The sequence below is a fragment of the Plodia interpunctella genome, chromosome 18 (genome assembly GCF_027563975.2).
Source record: "Plodia interpunctella isolate USDA-ARS_2022_Savannah chromosome 18, ilPloInte3.2, whole genome shotgun sequence".
Lineage (NCBI taxonomy): Eukaryota > Metazoa > Arthropoda > Insecta > Lepidoptera > Pyralidae > Plodia > Plodia interpunctella.
In genome coordinates this window covers 9,062,512-9,081,896 of record NC_071311.1, presented here as the reverse complement: position 1 = coordinate 9,081,896, position 19,385 = coordinate 9,062,512, and the positions used below count along the sequence as shown (strand labels likewise).

The window sequence follows — 19,385 nt, the reverse complement described above, 5'->3', positions numbered from 1 at the left end:
CGAACAATGGCGGTCTCACGCGGTGCCGTTTCTAGAGAAATTGTTTTCTTCACTAATTCTCTTAAACTATTTTAATTACAAACGTTTGCATTTGACTGATGTGGAGCTGCAGTGGTCATGTGTAATAAATGGATTATATGGCCCTAATTAAACCGGAAAAATAATTTTAATGACCATTTGCGTAAGTTTTGTAGACATTCTGTAGCGAAGCTGTGAGTAACGTTAGTTAAAAACTTTATGCTTGCTTCACATGGAATCGAAATACGAACAATAAGTCAAAAAGAACTTTAAAAATGGTTGATTAAAACTTGTATTGTCTTCAAAATAAGTATAAGTAAATAAAAATTACTAAAAATAATTCGCTGTTACTTATTAATAATTTTGAATTAAATGCTCTTCTCCAAATTACATTTTCCTAGCAACTTGCATTTTAGCAATCGATAAATCCTTCACGAATCACTAAATAATTCAAAAATGGCATGATGCCAAGGAAATTATCCGGCTTCAGTCTGTGATTTACCTCGCTGGATGTAATTTCCTACACTGCACTTTAAATTATCGATTGTTCGATTAACACCCACCGATTATGCTGATAAGTCACGTTGTTCCTCTTCAAGTCTTCCCCTTCACTAGTTGGCCATTCTTTATTTAAATTTTCTACGATCGCACGTGCCAATAAGTAGATAACAAATTACTTACCTTTGTACCTACTACAAATAATTGCCAGTTATTACGAGAAATTAATCTTCCGTTTTCGTAGGAGATAAACAATAGTTACGAAAATGGCACAAGGGAAAAGTTTACACGGTTGATAAGAGGGTTTTTTTATTTATTTATCTAAATTTTTTATCATGTCATAATGTGCAATAATAATGTATTGAAGGCAATATAACTCCGCATTTGAATAGAAGTAGCTTCAACAAAAGGCACACCTTGTTTGTTTTTCACCACGAAAAATGATTAATTTTCCATTATTATTATTTTTTAAATGTCAACATGGCTAAACAACTAATCTGCCGCGCTTTTGCCGCATATTTTTATCATAATCAAGCTAGTGTTGTAATCGACGACTCGACGACAAGAGCTCTCGACTGACAAAGTGAGGGGCAGCAGGTGACACGTGCGCGGAGTTTTTCAGCCCACCCAGCTCAACTGGTTTTAGGAACTCGGAGCCTATAGATTAACAAGAGGTAATTAGCGGCGCCATGGCGAATTACTGCCGACAAGACAGTTAAAGTAAACGAAAATTTTACTTTTTCAAACCACACGCAAGCAAAGGGGGCACAGCTAGTATAATATCAAAATGATTACTTTGATCAAGAACCATAAGTCATGTCATTTACAAGTCTTGTGTTAGTGTCGATCATTAAAATCACACAGTTTTACCACATATTTCGGACTCGATAAAATGCATGATGCCCTATCAGCGATCTCATCAACCCTGCCATGATCATTCAACGAAAACAAAGAAATTGATATTCGACCACGCATCATAGCATTGATCCTTTCTACATTGCCAACAAATTCTACACTATAACACAATAATAACAGTAAAAATATTAGACTTTTTCACTTGTTATTAGTTTATTTATATGAACATGTTTTACGAGTGAATAATATATATTATGTTAAAATTGGGCTATTAATCCAGTACGTTGCCGTCAGTTTTTGCGGCACGCGCGCCGCCATATGCCGCCGGAAGGCCCACTCGACTGGAATATTGTCGAAGCCTTTCACAGGAGCCCGGAGACCTGACATTATGTCATGTAGCTAGGGATCCGTACTCAAAATTTAATTTTTTGCTTCTAAAAAGATATAAATTAAACAGAGACAAGTCACACAGATTGAGTTAGCCCCATAGTTCGTGTCGAACTTATACTTTTTATGGGATATCTACAAACTCAACGGTACTTTTTTTATAACATATAAATAAACATCCAAAACCCAGGTCAACCTAATCGGGGTCTCGCTTAAAGGCATCTGACGTGACTTGAACTGTGTTGAGCTAAATAATCAACCAGTGTGCAAGTTTCCTCACGGTAGTTTCCTTCACCTGAAATCCGCTTAGGGTAAGGTGGTGTAAGATTGCGCACTTTTGAATCAATGGCTCATAAAATGAAAAATGTAAATCTTATCTGAGATCAATCATTTATTTATTCAGTCCAATTCTACTGGATACAAATTAGCATACTAGTTTTAACAAAAAATAAACAAACTTCTAAGGAATTAACAAAAAACCACGAGTCGGGAAATGCGCAATGTTATACACCCTAGTGTGTAAAATTGCGCATCTTGGTGGATAAGATTGCGCATCTTGGTGGATAAGATTGCGCATCCCCATTTATTTGCATAAGTCGCAAATAAAAGCTCCTGAGCCATTGTAGTCTGAGCAATTTTCGTGCCACCACACATTGCACTTATCACACGCGATCCAGTCTTCTTGTATTGGCTCCTTATAAATTTCGCTGCATCCTCCACACTTCCAAATCTTCTTTTTATGGCATATCTTTGGTTTCTTAAACGATTTTTTCATCTTTTTCGCGTTTGGTACATATTTAGGTTTATTTTTCTGTTCATTTTCTTTCTCTTCTACTTCCCTTTTGTATGGTGAACTGCTAATCACTTCCGATTTTTTGTGCTTCCGATTAAAACTCCTTTTTTGTGCTGATTTAGGAAATGGAAGTAATTCTGACAACGGTGTTGAACTTATTGGAAGACTAGACCTCGTTTCAGCAACATGTGATGGCTTCTCAGATACAGATGCGGTTGCTATGCATGTTTTTAAAGGAGGCCCAGCTTGTGGCTCTAAGCGAGAAGGCCCGGGCTGTGGCTCTGAGTGAAAAGGCCCTGCCTGTGGTGGAACAGTTGCAGCGGTGTTGTTAGCTTGTACCGGTGAAACGATGGATGACGTAGACTCACATGAGACACGCGCTGCAGAAACTGACGGCTCCCTTTCAGTAACGCTACTGGCCAAAAAATCAGCGTCTGTGAAAATGTCAGGATTCCAGGGCACAATACCAGTGCACTTGAAGAGTTCCACTCCACGGCCAGGTGTTGCAGCTTGATAAAAAGCCGCTGCAAAAATTGAAGCCATCTGATAGACGGTTATAGCTCTCCCCGGGTGATTGCGGAGCCATTTCTCGCACTCGCTGGAATAAAATTTCTTCAGGGCACCATGAAAACCTCTATCAAGTGGCTGCATTTTGTGGCTGCTGTGGGGAGGCAACGTCAAGGCAATTATGTTGTTTGCACGGTAAAAATCGACAGCTTTTAGTGTGCAATGTGACACGTGATTGTCCAAAATTAGGAGGATAGGCTGGTCTTTAGTTGGCTTCGCGTGATCTTTGAAGTGCGTTAGCCAATCGAGATAAAGATCTGAGTTTATAAAACTGGAATCCGAGACCATACCCACAGATCCAGGTGGTGCAGCGTCTAAGAGTTCTGCTTTCATTCTCTTTCTCCCAAATATAAACACGGGTGGGATAAATTGACCAGTCGCAGACACAGCATTGACGATAGTCACGTTTGTGCCTCGCTCTGCGCTGGAAATTTTATTGACAGAGCGTTTACCCTTTCTGGACAATACTTTCGGTTGTTTATTAGGTACTGTGGATATCCCTGTCTCGTCCATGTTATAGATAGATTGTGGTGGGAAGTTATATTTGTCCATGAGCGCAGATAAATTTATGTAAAACCTCTCCACCTGTGGTCTATTGAATCCTATTGCACGTGCAATGCTTGTGGAAGTGGGCTGTCTCAGGGAAATATCAGGGTGTCTTCGAAGAAAGCCTCGCAACCATTCCTTGCCCGCAATTTTTGTTTCTCGATTGAATCTATGAGCAATATAGTGTTTTTCTGCATACTCGTATGCCGCAATTCGTAATCTTTTAGCTGTCAGGCCATATAACATGTCATCTAATGTATGTAGTTGTTGACAAAAATTTGCTTCTACTTCCGTAGAAAATGTTGTATCAAATCGGCCTAACTTTGTAGCACAATGTGGTTTTTGCAAACGGAATCGTAAAGTAGATTCTGACATCCCTAAAGACGCAGCCACTGCTCTTTTACTTTCTCCATTATCAATTCGCTTGCGAGCCTCGTTCATTATCTCATCAGAACAAACCTGGCGAGTTGATTTTCTCTCTCTTCTGGACATTCTGAAAATAAAATAAAGTAATGAAAACCAATTAATATATACCAATTAATCGAATACACAATCAAAAATAAAAAGCTATTACAATAATTGCAAAATACGCTTTATATTTAATTTTAAAAAAATAGTGGCGTGTAAAACTGCGCGCGCAATCTTACACGCGCTTAGTCTGCGCAATTTTACACATCCAGGTACAATTCTGAACAATGCTATACTAATGCCATCTCCCGCAATAGTGTCGAATAACTTTCTCTGAGGTTGAAATTTGAATGATAGTACTGTGAGAAAATATTAACAAATTACTTAAACTACTTAGTTTTTTTACACAGTAACACTTTACTTTTGTCGGAAAATTAGATCAAACACCAATAAAAACTTTGTACTCACGTATTTCTTGTGTTTTCCACTCGTATTCAATATGTTTACGGGAGCGCATACCAGGCGTGATAGTAAACAAAACACAACTGAAGTTGGCTACGAAGCTCACTCCGTTGTCCTGTTATGACGTGTGCGCAGTCTTATCGACCGCGCAATCTTATACCACCCTACCCTAAGATATTTTTTTTTCAAATTAATATTTAAGAATAATTTCTTAAATATATTTTTTTCTTATACTTGGCTGTCATATGACCCAACGCAAGATAGTTAGCGGTTAACTTCTGAACAACGTTCTATGTCTATTATAATTTAACGACCACACAAAAACAATAATAAAGCCTCAAAATTTGGATAACGCTGATTTGGGCGATCGTAAAGTTTTTATTGATAATTTTATTCAATTTTCCGTACATATTAAAAGTTGTGATTAGATATAATTTAATATTTGTAAATGGACAGTCACTGAACGGCCTACACTAAGCGGTGTCGGGGTCCGATGGCCATAAACACAGGAATGAGCACAATACGCCCAGAACCGCAGACAAATATCTGTGAAAAATAACACAATTATTTCCCCAAGAACCAAGGTGCTCCAGATGTTAGAGGACTTGTGAATAAATAAGTTATAAACATGGTAAAAATATGGTAAAATAAGGAAATGTTCATGAAAACTCATATTAGTCAGCCAGCGAGACAACATTTAAGGAGTGACATTTGGTAAAATTCATTGCAGTCCTAAAAGATAATCTTATATTACGTAGTGCGATTGAAGTATTTGAAATATTTCAAGGAAAATTACTGATATTCGGGTTTTTCATGTACCTAATGATAATGATGCCTTTCCGCCACTCCTTCGGTACTAACCTTGCTTGCTTTTAATTTTTATGTTTTTGTTAAGTGTACAATACATGCCGATTAACCTGGGTCTTGGTTACAGAACTAATTACAACCTTTGGTCAATTCACAGTAATAAAATATTGGTATTGTTTTACAAAATTTCATTAATTGATACTTGGAAATTAAATTCTGTCTCTGAGCGTTTTCTCGATTCCTTCCTCAACCGCATTGGAACTTAATGTCATTTTTCCTACTTTTTCTTCTTTCTCAGGTCATTAACATTGTCCTTGCAGACATCGAGCCAGAACTTGTTAGAACACATAAAACAGGGGCAAAAATCTTCTTTTAGACGTTACAACCACCAACTCGAGCTATCATAGACGCTAGACAAGAAGAAAATTGTACCTATTTAGTAATTTCCTTATTCAAAGTCGTTTGCAAAATTCGCGAAGTCAATGACAAGTGGGCTGGGCATGTAGGCATGTTAATTGGCCACAATGACCACTCCGTAGCCCATATACGACCACGCGTGGGCCGCGAGACCACACTGGGCTAATTCACGGACAAGAACCGGCCTCTTTGAATGAAAATGAAACGTTTTGACTAAGTCCGTAACTGGCCGGGTTTTAAGAAGTCCAGGAGTTAGCCCAACATTCCGCCAGCCGCATCTTAACAACAACAAAAACATGACCCCTCAAAGTCCAAGCCGACTAACTTAATACATCTTAGTTTTAAAGAAATTTGGGAGGAGAAGAAGGTCTTCTGATGTTGGTCGGCGCAGTCGGTCGGTAGTGAAGACTTGATGATTGTTTGAAGCTATATGTTCTCATGGTTTTGTTGGATGTAGTATCTAATTGTTCTTGAAAGTACATATCTACTTTCGCTGTGCATACGGCACGGCGGCGATTGAAAAAGTGCAGAATACATTCTGAAGACATTTTCTGGATTTGTTAAACGATTAGTATAAATACCTATTTATACTAATTAATATGAAAACCTACTTAATTTATTACACATAAAAACAGAAGAATCACCAGCAGGGGGTGTGAAATAAATAAAGTTTTAAATATTCAGGAATATACATACTGTCTCTCTCTTCTGTCTGAGCCATTATACCGATTTTTTCCCCAGCCATAAAGTATCGGAGTCCAGGGTCCACTTTCCTAATTTTCTCCACTTTGCACGGTCTTCGGCCCTATTGACACTTTTAACAGCCTACGTGAAATTAAGTACTAGGTAATTAAGAATTCATACATGTTCTATAGATGGACAATATAAGCAGGTACATAGTAGCACAGTGTAGCCGGTAAGTATATGGCCGTAAATATATGACTAAGGAGAAATGGACACGATCTCATTAACAATTAAAATGATCTGAAAGACATTGTAGGGTTTAATAAATTATATACGTTGTTAAGTAGGTATATTTGTTTACATGGACAATCAATTACTTATATTAACATCGAATGGAACAATACCTTTCGAAATTACAGCTTATTCAAAACTTTCTGTAATAGACATCCAGAAAGTTTTGAACACAAACATGTTTATAGGTTTTGTCTCGTCAAAATACTATTCTTAAAACTTGTCTGGTTTACTATTCTTAAAACCAAATTGCAGGTTTTGTAGTTCATCCTTTGGCTATATTACATTATTTATTTTTAATTGTTTACATTAAAAAATGCAATTTATGACAAAAACATTGAAGGAACTTATACCTGCCTGTATTCCTGTTTTAACATTGAAATAAATGTTCCTATCATCTTTTAAAAAAATATCGCTATCTCGAAGTACCTACAAAGGAAAAACCATTGCATATGATTATGCGAGGATAACGCAATGTGAATCACGGACCAAAAAATGGTTGTAGGCGATGTGACACACCGAGTACAAGCATCCTGGTAGCCACATTGAACTCCAAAAACGGCATAATCTAGCACAGGCGGTCTATTTTGAGCGTTCATCGGGAGTAAGTGATAGCCGGCTATTCCGGGCGAGGCAGGTTTTCGGGAATGTCAACAAACGGACGAGCACTCATTCAATGAACTCTATGCAACGTCGGTGGCGGACCGGTCCCAGCCCAACTCAGTATTCATAAAAATTATGCTCCCAAGCGCTCAATGGACACTTGCTTCTTGTTTGCTGTCAGTTATAAACTACTGGAAGACTAATAAGAATTAACATTTGAATGACGAATTCTACAAACACAAATGGTTATTAACTTTTGAGCCTCACTACTTTTTAATTTGTATAGTTATCATGTATTTTCAATTCACAAATGGTGCATTTAATGTGAATATAGCACTTTCGTTTGCGTGTCAGTGATATTACTCCACCGGTTCATTGGTCAATTTCACGGAGCTAATGGATACTTATATTTTTGTACTAATTGTAAATAGGCAATCGAATTGCACAAGTTTACGAAAAGTAAATGCGTGGGCGTTGTGACGTGTGCTGTTCATCTGATCTGAGAATATTGCTCAACAATAGATCATAAGAATAACCGATAAAATACTTATGATGATGAAACCCCAATGTAGTTCAAGATAACAATGATTAACATTTCATTTTAGGCAACATCAAAGACCCTGTACTCACCAGCGTACGTGAGAACCCGAATGGGTCTGCATACCTGCCACATAATAGGAACATGAATGAAAAACATTTGTTAAGGATTTAGTTTCGTATAATTTTCTTTTAACAAATGATCAATAGAAAACTGTATAATTAACAAGTAGCGTCTTAACAGATACTTCAAAATTATTTGAGGATGTAGGTATATTATACAAGTACTTTGGAATGTTCATATAGACAACCTCATATGAATCAATTTACAGACACCCGTTTAGGATTAGGGCTCCGGGGCTGGGTCGGCGGCCGGCGCTCCGCATTCGTCAACTGGTGAAAAGCCACAGAATGGTACATTAGGGTCTAATATAAAACAGCGCCGCGCCGGCGGCCCCGCCCGTCTCGCAGCCTATTGACAAAATTTACTATTTTTTTACAGCCCCGACCAGTGCAGGTCCCAAATGAAATGGAAAATTACGAATTAGACATTAAATAGAGAGCATAAAGTAGGTTTTCAATGTTTCACATGTTAAAACTAAGTATTCCATGGGATTTACATATTTTTATTATTTTCACAATAACTATGGCAAGTTTACTTTGCCAAATTGTTTATATCATTTAAATACATTCAAATGTATGCTAAATATTTGTTTAACATAGTTTTTCAGATACCATGTTATACTAGGCCAAAAATGGTGAAACATTGTTTGCGGCAAGAATATAGACAAAGCTTACTGGGCGATCTGCACTGGACGGTAGCAAATTTTACACCATCCAACGTAATATTCAATTTTTTACAAAATACAGGACTAAATGGAGATTCATAATGAGATTACAATAGGGCATAATACGCGAGGCCATGCTTAGCAGGGTGAATGAAATGCAACCGTGGCCATCCAGTAGGCCGGCTGCCGCTGACCGACATGCAGTAGGCTGGCTACTGCTGATCAACATTTACTAAATAAAGCAGTCAATAAATAAACGATCATAAATATCTAATAAATACCTACACAGGCTATATTTACAAGGAGCCTTTAATAAGGGCACATTTCAGCCTTCAAACAAATATAATACAGCACTATCCCAGCGGGATATCAGGTATAAATTAAAATAAAGTAAAGCTGCCGGCTTAATTGTATTACAAAATAATACTGACACCAGTAAATACTCTATCCACGATGGAATGTGCGGGCTCCCGCCCGACGGCTATAGGAACCAACTACTCGCTGCCTCGCACAAGCATTCAATTCATCACAATTCTATTTATATAGAATGGAATATAATAAATACAATTAACATTGATTGACAATTACCTAGACAGTACTCTGGCTTAAGACCCTAACCAGTAACTTTTGCTACTATAACAAACAATAACATGCAGTGTGTGCAGCAAGCCACTGCGACAGCTGGGATGCTGCACACACCAGCAGCTCTGGCCAAACAAGCACTACTCCAACTTTATTCTGTTTCTAGCCAGAAACAGGCAAATTGGGAAATGCTTCTTTGGCCTGAGGGGCAACTTCGGCCTCTGTATCTACAGATACAGTGCCACAACAACATATAACATTATAACAGCTCGAAGCGAGTAGCAAGGTACAGGTTGTTCCATCTCACACATTCAATATACACTGTTGAACAAATATAGAATACAATTCACAAAATGAACACTGGGAGACTGAAATTTTGGAACTGTGACTTCCAAAGGGATTCGATCATATATACAAAGAAATTCCTTTGAAATAAATTATAAACTCCGTAAAATAATTATCACATAAATTTTGCTTATATCTTTTGTTCTCTCAACATAACTTAACACATAATCTATCTATATATACACGACAGTATAAACAAAACAGTCCGTGCTGTGCTAGTGAGGTGGATGGTCGGGCAGAGCCTTGCAGAGCGACACGCGGCCGCGGGGCGCCGCCACTGCCACCAGCTGCACCTGCCCGCGCTCCTCCGAGAAGGGCGGCGCCTTCGCCCGCCGGTGCAGGCGCACCCACGCGCCGAAGCAGACTAGAATCGCCAGGAACACCGCCACGGTCGCCCCGCCGGCGATCGACGCCGTCTCCATCATGAGCTGGCGGCTCGTCAGCACGTACGAGTCGTCCAAGTCCTTGAACTCGCATCGCTGACCCACGAACCCGCTACGGCATTCACAGTTGTAAATGGGACTGTCCGATATCACCACGGTAAAACACACTCCGCCGTTGAGGCAGTAGTACTCTGAGTACTCCTGCTCGCACTTGAACGTAGGGAAGGTGACGTTGAGCCGCGGCTGCGGCGGGGGCGGCGGCTGCGGGCGCTGCGGACGCGCGGGCCTCGCGGGCCGCTTGGAGATGGAGCTGGAGCACGCGCCCGCCAGCGCCCAGGCCGCAGACACCACCGCCCACCAAACTACCAACGATTGCATTTTCCGCACGATCCGGAGGGTCGGCGCTCGCGGTACGTGCACGATTTTGACATTGGACGGTGACTTATACGAAATCCGAGAGGCGATGACATGACCGCTTTCGAATTTCGAACACGAACCCTTCGCTCGCATCCGCGTCGGCGGTCCGCCCAGACATGTTTCCTGTGTTAACTTTTTTTACGTCGACGATCACTCGCTCATGACGGAGGCGCGGTTTCTAAAGGCGCCCGAGATATCGCATCGATCCCTCCGCGGGCATGTCGAAAGTTAAACACTAAACACGACTTAAAACTTTTGGTTAATAGTCGTTCTTCACAATTATTCACGGAGCACATACACACAATGTCCCGTTCGAACGATACACACAAAATGGTGCTGAGCGAATCGCAATCACACTGCGCTCGGCAAGTTGTCTATGCGCGACTGACGGAGGGCGACTACTACATCCGCCATCTGCCGACGAGAATGAATGCGGTGAACTCGACGCCGTGTGCTTGTGTGCGTAAGCTGTTCCTGTGCACGTATTTGAAAACTAAACCACACACATACGTCATACAAACCAGTGTGAGTATTTTTTTTTGTAGGGAATTGACATGAATAGGTGGAAAGAGGGAAGAGGTAATTCTTTCTCAATGATCCTGTCTCCATATAGCTTGCCTGTCCTATGATCCGAATGCAAGAATTTCGTTTTGTTGTTGCACTGCATTAAACCTATTCTAATAATGCGTTTGATCCTTCATTTATTTGGAAATCAGTAGGTATATTTTTAGGTCAATATTTTTTACCAACATTATTACATATTTTAATATTTTTACCTACCCTAAAGCAAACCTACCCTTCCCATTTCCATGAATCTTTGATATACTAAATTTTATGTTTACTAATGTTATGTTTACTAGGCATGTGATAAAAATTCATAGCCTTAGCATCAGTGGTATTGTTTCTAAAGGTCCAGCTATTTTTCTTCTCTGTGGTATTGTTTCTAAAGGTGGAACACGAAATAAACTAAAGAAATCCCCTACTTATCCCTAAAAAGTTTATTCCTAACAAATAGGTTTATAGGCTTTATACTATTTTTTAAGAACAAACGTTAAAGTAGATTCTAGTTCTAGGTATGATAGGGCTAGCAAAGCTACCATACCTAATATGATACTGGTTTAAGCCAGTTACTTAAGTTTTGTAATAAGACTGGTTTTAAATAAGTATCTAGATAAAACATAGTACTGATGCTTGTAACTCTTCAATAGAAACAGAATATAATAGAAGACAGAATTTTAAAAATTATAAAGGCTTCCGACTTTTGGATCATAGAATATGTGTTGTTGCATTCAAAAAACAGCAAAAACTGTTCTGAGATATTGATAAAAGAAGAGTGATCAAAAATTGCTATTATTTTCAATACTTTTGTGCGGTGTGCGTGATGCCCCTAGGAAATTGTCTAGTCTGCCTTACGTACGGCATAACGAATCCGCATTGAAAGCTCTTATTAGTAAAATCCATACTTATGCGTAAAATTTGTATAATACATAAAAATATTTTTTACACATTCGCATATATTTACTTAAACGGGAGCAGACATGGGTTACTCTTTGGACATGGGTTTTCACTGAGTATTTTCCCTAATTACTGAATGCGTATAACGTTTATACTTTTCCTTACATATTACAAACTGTCGCGTCAAAAAAACGGAATTTTTGTACGGGGTTTTCACCAATTTATTATAATTTTACTAGAGCGAAGCCGGGACGGGCCGCTAGTATTCAGGTAAAATTCCACGTATCATGAGCGGAGCTTTTGTTGTGTTGTTTCTTATGCACTTCACCTCAAATGTAATAATTTTACTTCCAGGATTTTTCGATGAAAAAGCTTGAAATGTAATTTTCGTTTTCAACAAATTATAGATGAATGTAACAATAATAATTAGACAAAAAGAGAGTGAAAATTTGGGAAGCAATGCCTATTAAATAGATCTAATTTACTCGATTAAAAAATCGTGAGTAAATTACTAAAACGACAAATGGATGCGTTCTGAATTCATAGATATTATGAACGCATCCATAGAGTAGTGACATTTTATTGACAATGACAACTTCACCTGTTGCAAAGTCATGCTTAAGTGCATTGTCAATATCGTTAACTATCGATAGTTTTTATTGAAAATATTAAACTGAAAACATAAGAGATAGGAGATTTATATCAATGATTTATCGAATTGGTCCTTCAAAGTGTTTTCTTTTTGATTTCTTTCTAAATTATTACTATCGATAGTATTTATAGTTTATGTATTATATATTGCAGAGCAATACTGTCGATAATATTATTCCTTATCAATAGTGTTGCACCAAAACTGGCTATTGATACTGTCAATGGTATCGATACTATCGATATTACGGAAAACTATCTTTATACTATCGATGCTATTGCTTGTTCTCAAAATATCGATATTGACTATCGAGTATCAACACTAATTGTCAACATAACAGTGAGAGAGAGAGATGAGATCAATTGTCAATTGTTCTTACTGAATAAATTAATTTTGTTTGTGAACTTTTCGTAGAATTGCTGAATTTTAAGATACGAGGGGAAAATTAATAGACCAAATATTATCATAAGTCCTTAATAAAATTTCCCGTAATGTCAGAGTCGTCAAAATCGAAGTCTTTGAATATAAATCCCACTCCAACATTGCAATGCAAAGATCTACACGAATATTTAAAAAGCCGCACGCCACAGTTTTTAGAGACACTCTATAATTATCCCACTATTTGTTTGGCTGTCTACCGGTAAAAAAAACTTTCTGCATTTATTTTTTATGAATAATATTTTTAAGGTTAAAACACCACTTCATTTGGTGTATCAATTGTTTATTTTTTGTACCAGTGAACTACCAGAATTGGCTCGACACTTCGTGATCCGCTTGTTGTTTGTGGAGCAGCCTGTCCCACAAGCCGTGGTCACCTCCTGGGTCTCGCAGACATATGCCAAGTAAGTTATTACGTCGAAATAGATAGATACCAACAGTGTAATCTACACCAACATCTTTGAGTTAATCCCTGAAAATCACATAACATTACACACTCAAAAACATGTAAATGAAAGGGAACTCAGTTTAAGTGAATTGGCTATAGAACTTGTAACACACTTGATATAGCATCCTGTTGGGTCACCCTACAATTCGTAACACTTCTCTTGAGAAATAAATTTATAATAGCAGCTTGTCCCGACTTTGCTCAGGTAAAACCACAATAAATTAGCACCTAAACCTTCCTCAGGAATCACACTATCAAACAAATTGGTGGAAAAACATACCAAAATCCTTCTGGTGGTTTTTGAGTTTATTATTTAATACAGACAAACAGCCTCGACTTTTATAATATGTAAGGATAAATATATCATAATTGATTCAGAGACCAGAGCAAAGCATGTGAGGCTCTGTCAGAACTGTCGGTGTGGCAGGAGGCCCCGATCCCGGGCGGCATGCCGGGCTGGATGCTGGCACAGTCCTTCAAGAAGAACCTTAAAGTTGCACTGCTTGGAGGGTAAGCTGTCACTCATTTATCATAAGTCATAGCCATTTGCTATGTCATTTGGGGTTGTCCTAATATTGGATAAAATAAATAAAACTCATTCAGTTGTATTGTTGACTTACATAATTCTTGCAATAAGCTATCAACATATTCTATTTTTTATGTAATTACTAAACTACATACATATAGTATATACTTACATATTAATAGCTCTATTTTACAATGTTTATCATATTTCATAAAGCAGAATTTGAAAATGTTGTTTTGATTAAGAACTTAATTAATACATCATCCATTTCAAAATAGATTATTATATAAAAATATAACGAAACACGCCAGGCATGTTTTCTCAGCATTATGGTTATTTTCTTATCTATTTCCAGTGGAAGACCATGGAGCATGTCGTCGTCACTAGAACCGGATGGCAAAGCCCGAGATATTGCATTCCTCGATGCATATGCTTTAGAGAGATGGGAGTGTGTCCTGCACTACATGGTGGGAAGTGCTCAGACTGAAGGCATCAGTGCGGATGCTGTGAGGATACTACTACATGCGGGGCTTATGACTAGGTAAGCTTCATAAAGTTACTTACATTTGTCAAGGACAGTTTCCGTCGATAAATCTCATTATTACTACCCCTTCTGTTTGCTTATGAGATTGATGTTTAAGGTTTATTATATTGCCTACATAATTTCCACGAAATTGTACTATACAAAATAATTATGTAATTTTTTTTTTTTGGAGAGGCAAAGACTATCCAGGTCTTTTAGATTTTGTACCCCACATTGTCTTATCTATTGTACAGAGACGCAGAAGATGGTTCAGCAGTCATCACTAGAGCAGGTTTCCAATTTCTTCTGTTGAGCACCGCAAAACAGGTTTGTTTTTGGGTGGTTCGCAGAGCGTTTCGACCGCTGCGGCTGCGCGGTCATTACAATCCCTAAATTTTCTTGAAGAAGGAATCATTTCCAAAATCTATCATTAAATTGACATTACAATTAATTACATTAAAATTTGAAAAATTGTAATGACAGCGCGTTCGCAGCGGTCGAAACGCTCTGCGAACCACCCTTTTGTCTTTTACTGATGAAATAATATTTTGCACTGTTGTGAGAATTTTAAAATAGTTATTAAAATTGCATAGTCCACGTTCACTATTGAGTTCTGGTATATTTACGTCTTTAGTGTGATCCAGTTTAGAATCTAAACAGATCTGCATTGCAAATTCGTACGATCAATTTATTTTTAATTCTAATATGATACATTTGAAGTTCCTAAATTCCTAAGTTCCGTAAGAGTTGATGATAGGCCTGTAGCATGTATACAAAAAGTAAAAACAATTTTAGTTACGTGATTTTCGCCGAACTAAATGCGCCTAGCGTGTCACCTGTTCGTTACACGCCTGGTGTGTTATTCCGTAATGATTATGTAAATTTTAGGTGTGGCTGTTTCTCCAACACTACCTGCACACGGCCGAGAAGAGGAGTCTCAGCTCTGCGGAGTGTCTCGCCTTTCTATATCAACTTAGTTTTAGTACGCTTGGCAAAGTAAGATTTTTTTATAATATTTTTTTTTAATAGTTTTCCTTTTTTTCTGTTGTTTAACTTGTGTTAATGTCGTATTCGTGTATATTATGATTATGTCAATGTTTGATAATCAAATATCAAATTAGTTAGATCCTATTTGATGGTTTTGTGCTTATTTGATGAATAACATAATTTGTTATGATTTACTTAAGAAATTTCGACTCTAAAAGTAGGGACATAAATATTTTCCTGACAGTAAATGCTTGCGAATAATATGGTTATTTACTCCAGGACTACAGCACAGAAGGCATGAGCAATAATATGCTTGTGTTTTTGCAACATCTCCGCGAATTTGGATTGGTTTATCAAAGGAAGGTAAGATTATGATTACAAAAATAGATAACTAATATTATAAGTGTGTTTGTTTGTCCTTGTATCACGTCAAAACGGATTGAACCGATATGATTTTTTGTGTGAAGACAATTAGTGAGCTTGAGAGGGACATAGGCAAGGCTACTTGTTGCCCAGAGCGAAGCCGCGGCTAATAGATATAAAAATCCCCTATACAATTTAAAAATATTTATTTTTTTAAAAAGCTGTTAAGTCTGATACTAGATTAAGATTTTCATTATTACAAAGAACAAACAAACAGGCGTGCGGCCCACCTGATGGTAAGTGGTGACCGCAGACTATGAACGCTGCTACAAAAGGAGGTGGTAACTACAGGTGAATAAACCTTTTCACCTACTTTTGAGGAACTACATACTTGTTAAATGTTATTGTTAATATTTATATACAACAGCGCAAAGCCGGGCGCTTCTACCCCACGCGGCTGGCGCTCAACATCGCGTGCGTGCGGGACTCCGCCCCCGCGCTCCCCCTCGCCCCCTCCCCGTCCGCCTCCGCCCCCGCGCCGGCGCCCGCCGCGGGGTACATCGTGGTGGAGACCAACTACAGGGTGTATGCGTACACGCAGACAAATCTGCAGGTCGCTTTGTTGGGACTGTTCACGGAACTCATGTATCGGTGAGTTGTTGTTGATATTGGTGATTTTCTTTATTATGTACTAGCGGCTCGTCCCGGCTTCGCTCAAATTCAAAAATTTTTTGACGTCAATAAGTGATGTATATCGTCCTAAATTGAATAAAGAATTTTGAATTTGAATAACACAGATCTCAAACTTGCTCGGAGTTAATTAGTACTCTTTATTGTGCTTACACTATATGGGTCTGATTTATCCGTATATATTTATTTTCTTTAAATAAATTGTTTGTAAATTATGATATCAAAGAAAACCATTTAAATGTGACCTTCATATTTCGCAAATTGTCCCCTGGCCCTGTCCACCCCGTAAGGAGTAAATACGTGATATCTGACTGTATCAAAGAAATTCATTAATTCTGAATAAACATATATTTTTGATAATGTTAAAACATTTATTTGCCAACCTCGGTGGCGCAGTGGTAAAGTGCTTGCCTCTGAAACGTGAGGTCCCGGGTTCGATCCCCGGTCGGGTCATGATGGAAAATGTTTTTTTTCTGATTGGCCCGGGTCTTGGATGTTTATCTATATATGTATATGTTATAAAATATAGTATCGTTGAGTTAGTTATCCCATAACACAAGTCTCGAACTTACTTTGGGGCTAGCTCAATCTGTGTGATTTGTCCTTTGTCCTTATATTATATATGCAGTAGAGAGTTTTATATATTTGATCGTGAAATCGTTCCCAGGTTCCCGAATTTAGTAGTGGGCGTCCTAACCCGCGAGTCGGTGCGGCAAGCGCTGCGCGGCGGCATCACGGCGCAGCAGATCATACACTACCTCGAGCAGCACGCGCATCCACAAGTACCTACTGTTTTTTTTTCTTCAATTATTTACGTAACTGATCGAAATTAGCTTTTAAAATTTCGTGTTCATAAAATAATTTTCGTATGCCAATATGGTGAAACATTAGAAATTTATAAATCTATTCAACATAAGAAACACGTGCCATAAGATTTCGAAAATTATTTTACGTTGATTGAAACGTAATTACGTTCACAGAAATTAAAAAAAAGATACGATTTTAACTCACGACAATTTTCCAGTAAATTTTTATGTAAATACCCTACTATTGAAAGTATTGATAGACTCACTTGTTTGGACACAATCAATTCATTTAGTTACACATAAAAGTGCCCATAACACTTGCAGCATTCCTCCGAAATTAAAATCTAAAATTCTGCTTTCAGATGTTGAAATCGGAAACTAGTTTGATCCGGTCGACGTCAGTGCTGCCCCCTACAGTGGTGGATCAGATCAAACTGTGGGAGTCAGAACGCAATAGATTCACATATACTGAAGGTGTAGTTTACAACCAATTCTTGTCACAGGTGAGTAATTTTAAAGTTAAAACGTGTGCCATTTTGTCTAAATGTCAGAGGAGTGCTGGTTTAAGTCAACGTCACATTTGACAATGCAGCACATCCATTGTTTTATTAACTTGTAATAATTAGTTACATGGAATTAGTTTTGATATTATAACATACTATATTCCGTGTCAATCTCTACCTTGACGTTGGCAAAATCATCGTTTTGGCGGAGCCATGAAATTAAAAAAAAATTAGACTCAAGATGTTTGATATCAAGATTCATCAGTTTATGCAATATTCATCGTTCTGTGAATTCGTTTTTTTGTGCGTCTATTTTTGTATCTTATACACTTCGGACATTTTGGACTGTGTTACATCGACCTGTGGTCACCGATCGAGGCATGTATTAAGTATATTTAACAATGAAAGGCGAAAGTTTATGAGGATGTATGTGTGTACGTTTTTTCTACAATCTACAGGACGGATCGTTACACGGGTAGAATATAACTTGGAAAATTCTGAATTTTTTTCTTGACTATCAGCAGAAAATTTTTTCATCGATTGTCCATTGTCTTGAAATTCCCGCGAGTGAGCGCTGAGCACTGTGCTGCCCGCAGGCGGACTTCACGCTGCTGCGCGACTTCGCGCGTCAGCAGCGCGTGCTGAGCTGGCACAGCGAGCGCGCGCGCAGCATGCTGGTGACGCGCGCGGGGCACGATCTCGTGCGCAAGTTCTACAAGCGACACTCCAAGGCTTCCTAGGCTCAGCCTCACTCGACGAACTAATACATTGCTCATTCGCCGCTGTTATTCATGTAATATGAAATAATTAACGTTCTACAGGAAATAATCATATGACGAATATCTCTCATATTCGATAAGTAGGTCCTTATTACCCCCAAATGGGGCTAGAAAAGCCCTAGGGCCGTAATAAAAAAAAAAACTTCACATCATACTGGCAATAGACATCATGCATTCAGCCCAATGAGCAAAGGGTCGCTTCGCTGTTCAGCCTTGTCTTCGTATTAATATAATAGTTGTCAATTTTGAATATCGAACGGCAAAGCTCAATTTCATTCTTGAAAAAAAAAATCTTTACTTGGTTATTTTTAATAAAAAAAAGGCGGGAATAGAAAACTTATAAATTTTAACTAGGTAATAAAATGTTTTATTCTTGTAATGCCGGTTTTTTTCTACTTACCTCACAATCAAAATGTAAAGCAGAGTAGTCAGCTCGGCGTCAGTTGCACCCTCGAACTATAGGCGCCTGCGCTGCGCTCATGCGCCTAAATATCTCGGGCTGCAATTAATGCCTTACAGCCCTTGGCTACTAATCTACTATTAAATACACTACATAATGTGGTCTTCTACGTCTGTTTATAAGCTTTCTTTTAAACCACGCAACGAATGCAATTTTCTCTGTTGTCAAAAGCCGGAACGGATCGCTAAGCATATGATTAAACCTAATATTTTAAAATAATTATAATTTTTTGACAATAGAAAATTCGCCATGTAATAATAGTTTTCATTTGTCAGTCTATGTATTAGTGTATGTAATGTATAATATCTTGTAAATAAATGATTTTTACATAAAGAAAGTCGTATCAATTAAACATCAACTGTTTCCGCTA

At 38.1% G+C, this 19,385-nt stretch overlaps 3 protein-coding genes across 3 annotated transcripts; 1 reads left to right on the top strand and 2 right to left on the bottom strand.

Annotated features, from left to right (window-relative positions):
- Positions 1–2,110: 2,110 nt before the first annotated feature.
- On the bottom strand, positions 2,111–4,704 carry LOC128677853 (uncharacterized). Its single transcript, XM_053759000.2, has 2 exons — positions 4,541–4,704; positions 2,111–4,157 (listed from the first exon to the last, which is right to left on the bottom strand). The coding sequence occupies exon 2, from the start codon at positions 4,154–4,156 to the stop codon at positions 2,342–2,344; it is 1,815 nt and encodes a 604-aa protein (XP_053614975.1). The 5' UTR covers position 4,157; positions 4,541–4,704; the 3' UTR covers positions 2,111–2,341.
- Positions 4,705–8,032: 3,328 nt separating this feature from the next.
- Positions 8,033–10,824, bottom strand: LOC128677446 (pro-epidermal growth factor-like). The gene has a single exon (XM_053758305.2). It carries the CDS (start codon positions 10,479–10,481, stop codon positions 9,804–9,806), a length of 678 nt encoding a protein of 225 aa, XP_053614280.1. The 5' UTR covers positions 10,482–10,824; the 3' UTR covers positions 8,033–9,803.
- A 2,005-nt stretch (positions 10,825–12,829) lies between these two features.
- Positions 12,830–19,352, top strand: mrn (marionette). The gene is made up of 11 exons (XM_053758304.2): positions 12,830–13,132; positions 13,230–13,334; positions 13,757–13,888; positions 14,260–14,445; positions 14,682–14,754; positions 15,316–15,423; positions 15,694–15,777; positions 16,205–16,428; positions 17,135–17,249; positions 17,636–17,776; positions 18,373–19,352. Exons 1-11 carry the CDS (start codon positions 12,984–12,986, stop codon positions 18,514–18,516), a joined length of 1,461 nt encoding a protein of 486 aa, XP_053614279.1. The 5' UTR covers positions 12,830–12,983; the 3' UTR covers positions 18,517–19,352.
- Positions 19,353–19,385: the final 33 nt, after the last annotated feature.